Source organism: Cervus canadensis, chromosome 6 (assembly GCF_019320065.1).
Source record: "Cervus canadensis isolate Bull #8, Minnesota chromosome 6, ASM1932006v1, whole genome shotgun sequence".
Classification (NCBI taxonomy): Eukaryota; Metazoa; Chordata; class Mammalia; order Artiodactyla; family Cervidae; genus Cervus; species Cervus canadensis.
The window spans coordinates 49,188,218-49,192,277 of NC_057391.1; the positions used below are offsets into that span (position 1 = coordinate 49,188,218).

Here is a 4,060-nt window from a genome sequence, read left to right on the forward strand (position 1 = left end):
ATATTGTGTTTGCCTCTACCATACATCAACATGAATCAGCCACAAGGCATACATGTGTCCCCTCCCTCCTGAATCCTCCTCCCCACCGCTTCCATCCAGGATGTCACAGAGCACCAACTTTGGGTTCCCTGCGTCATATTTCACCTATGGCAATGTACATGTCTCAACGCTATTCTCTCAAATCATCCCATCTTCTCTTTCCCCCAATGTGTCCAAAATTTTGTTCTTTATGTCTCTGTCTCCTTTGTTGCCCTGCACATAGGATCGTGGGTACTATCTTTCTGGATTCCACATACATGCTTTAATAAATGGTATTTTTCTTTTTCTTTCTGACTTCCCTCTTTCTGTATAACAGGCTCTAGGTAGGATCTGCTTTTCTGAGGTATATTCTCAAGTAAGTGTTCCACAGAGCACACTTTGGAACCTATGAGTTTATGATGACAAAGGTGACCCAAGAGCCCCCTGACAGCCATGGGGACAGACAAAAATAAAGAGAAACATGGATGGAGAGACAGTGGAGGTGAACTTGCTTGGTGGTCTAGTGGTTAAGAATCTGCCTTCCGACAGACTAGTTGACTCCGGGGAGGCGGCGGCGGTGAGACATCGGGGGTGCGGCCGGGCCCGGAGCCCTGCCCCGGGCCCGGCGGCGTGGCGGACAGGAGAGAGGCAGGCGAGGCCGCGTCTACATGTGCGGCGCAGCCCCAGCATAGCCCGGGTCTGCCGGTGCCCGCCGCACCATTGTTGGGGGAGGGGGCGGTCTCTGAGCTTGGCGGAGTCCGGGCCGAGCCGAGGCGACGGCGGCGAGGAGCGGAGGCGCCCCACGGGGAACACGTTGACTTGTTGCGTGTCCCCCAATGCCAGCCCCAAGTTGGGCCGGCGCGCGGGGTCGGCGGAGCCAGACTACGAGTCTGAGGTCTACGAGGCGGTGGCCGTAGCACCGGCGCCGGCTGCCGTGGAACCCACCGAGTTGGATTTCCGAGCGGGTGAAGGCCACCACCTGCAGCACATCAGCGACCGGGAGATGCCCGAAGACTTAGCTTTGGAATCAAACCCTTCTGACCACCCAAGGGCAAGCACAATTTTCCTGAGCAAATCTCAAACGGACGTGCGAGAAAAGAGGAAGAGCAACCATTTAAACCATGTATCTCCAGGGCAGCTTACTAAAAAGTGTAGCTCATGCCCAGCCATATTTCTAGATGACAGCACAGTCAGCCAGACTAATCTTAGAACCACAATAAAATGTGTGATCTTAGAAATATATTACCCCATAAAGAACAGAGATGCCAATAGGTCCTTGGACATTTTTGATGAGAGATCACATTCACTCACACGAGAAAGGGTTCTGGAGGAGTACTTTCAGCATGATCCTGAACACAAATTCATTTACAGATTTGTTCATACTCTTTTCATTGCCGCCCAGCTGACTGCTGAATGTGCAGTAGTGACTTTGGTAATATATTTTTCTCTTAATAGAAGCATCTCTAGAAATTTTTTTCTTGTACAGAAGGTATGGGCCTGTTTTTCAAATGAAAGTAGGTTCCTGAAATGATCATCAGAACTTTATTAAAGAGAAATGTATCAAAAAGAATTAAAAAAAAAAAAAAAAGAATCTGCCTTCCAATGCAGGGAACGTGGGTTCAAGCCCTGGTCGAGGAGCTAAGATGCCACATGCCTTATGGCCAAAAAAACCAAAACATAAAACAGAAGCAACATTGTAACAAATTCAATCAAGACTTAAAAAAAAAAAAAAGAGAGAGAGAGACCTCAGGGAAAATAACTGTAAACTAGAGAAAATATCTGGTTTTACCAGTTTATCAAAATAATGCAAATTCTTCATAGTAAAACAGGGAAGATGCACAGAATTATGAAAGTTTATTTAAAATTTAATTCCTCGTACTTCCACCATTGAAAGATGCTCATTACCTTAATATTTTGTTAATTTTCTTTGTAACTTTTTCTTGATATACATGTGTGTATACTATACATTGTGAAGTAGAAGTGAAAGTGTTAGTCACTCAGTCGTGTCCAACTCTTTGCAACCCCGTGGAATGTAGCCCACCAGGCTCCTCTGTCCATGTAATTCTCCAGGCAAGAATACTGGAGTGGGTTGCCATTCCCTTCTACAGGGGATCTTCCTGACCCAGGGACAGAACCCAGGTCTCCTGCATTGCAGGCAGATTCTTGTGTATACTAAGAGTGAACATTCTATCTTATACACACAGCAATAAAAAGAAAAAAAGAGAGAGAGAGAGGGAGAGTGGAGGGCAGGAGATGGGGAACGGACATCATGGTGGGTGGGATGCAGATGTCAATGGCAGCACTTCTGTGATCATCCCTCTGCTCTCCTCCTGCTCCCTCTGCAGAATGGAGATGGGCGACAAGGACAAAACAGGGGTGGCTGATGGGCCGTGCTACCCCAGGGCCCTGGATTCAAAGGAAGAGCAAAAGTGCCTTGGGAAACCTTTGCTTAGCTTGATCCCCAGCCCCCACCATCTTTCCTCCTGTGAAAGCAGCAGGAAGTGGAGAGTTTACCAGAAGTATGTCAACAGCCTTCAGTGAATGATCCTATCTGACGCCTCATCTCTGCAGGCGCTCAGAGTTCCCTCTTGCTTCCTCTGGACCCAGCCCAGCAGCTCCCAGCATAGAACACAAAGCCACCTCTAGGCTTTGGCAGCACACATGACGTGATGCTCAGTGGGCAGTTATAGTGTGGCTGGGTGACACATCCAGACACAACTGGAAAATTAGGGGCCACATCCAGATATTCCCCCCACCCCACAGCTCCAAATGTGAAGATTCTAGAATCACACCGAGAAGGCCAGGGTGGATGGGGAGAGTTAGCTTTGTGAAGGCTTCTCCAGGAAAATGCACAGACAGGTGGCTAAATCTGCTTTTTGGCACCTCCTTTGCAAAGACAGTAAACAGAGCACATAATCAGGAGAGAGGAGACAGTGACTTGCAGGCAGCTGAGTGGGTAAGGAACGCGGGAAGAAGGAAAAAGGAAAATAATGCATTTTCAGCTTCTACAATTTGCCAAGTCTGAACTTCCCTGGTGGTCCAGTGAAGTTGGTCACCTGCCAATGCAGGGGACATGGGTTCAATCCCTCGTTCGGGAAGATTCCACATGCCTTGGGGCAACCAGGCCCATGTGCCACGACTACTGAGCCCATGTACCCTCAAGCCAATGCTCTGCAACAAGAGAAGCCACCGCAATGAGAAGCCTGCACACCACAAATAGAGTAACCTCCGCTCGCCACAACTAGAGAAAGCCCACACACAGCCATGAAGACAACACAGCCAAAAATAAATTAAATGCCATGTTCTTTCACCTATGTTCTTTTATTTCATCCTCATGGATTCCTGGTAAAGTAGATTTATTACCTCCATTTTACAAATAAGAAAGCCAAAGCTCAGTAAGGTTGCTGGATAATTAATAAACGATCTGTAGCCCAAAGTCCCACAAGCTGTCCCAGGCTTGGCTGCCTCTAGGAATTCAGGAGACTTGACTTGGTTTAAGGAAAGTGGTTGCCCAGCCAAGAATTCAAAAAGAAGACTCTGGATAACACACTGAGAAACTGTGAGGAAGACAGTTTTAGGAGGAAGTCAAGAGGTTCATCTCTGTTTCTTGCTTCCCCAGTGTCAGGAGCAGAGAGTGTGAGGCAGTGATGAACCAGCAAGAAGGCCAGACTGACCCCCAAGGAGCTGGCCAGAGAAGAGACCATTGGTCATTGGGTTGTAACGTTTGAACCGATACAGGCTCAACAGCAAGAATGTGCTGGATGAATTACTAAATCTGTGGTTGGAAATGACTGAAAAGTTTCATCAGAATATAGAAATGATCTCCATCTGTGCTTTCTGTTTGTGTCGAACTTTGAATTTTTCATGGAAATTTCAAATCTATGTTCTCTTTTTACTCATGTTAACAAGGTAAAAAAGAGTACACTGGAAGGTAAGCAAGTAATTAGTGTTTCCATCTGACAGATAAGGAAAGGAGGACTCAGAGAAGTGGGAGGGGGAAGGCACCCTTTATGCCTGACAACTGGTGAATGCAAACTCCTTA

At 47.2% G+C, this 4,060-nt stretch overlaps 1 protein-coding gene across 1 annotated transcript; it reads left to right on the plus strand.

Moving 5' to 3' along the window:
• Positions 1-499: 499 nt before the first annotated feature.
• LOC122444292 (cyclin-Y-like protein 1) lies at positions 500-1,588 on the plus strand. Its single transcript, XM_043473018.1, has one exon. The coding sequence runs from the start codon at positions 500-502 to the stop codon at positions 1,547-1,549; it is 1,050 nt and encodes a 349-aa protein (XP_043328953.1). The 3' UTR covers positions 1,550-1,588.
• Positions 1,589-4,060: the final 2,472 nt, after the last annotated feature.

Coding starts and splice junctions, on each gene's coding strand:
- LOC122444292 (XM_043473018.1), top strand. CDS start 500: ATGGATGGAGAGACAGTGGAGGTGAACTTGCTTGGTGGTCTAGTGGTT.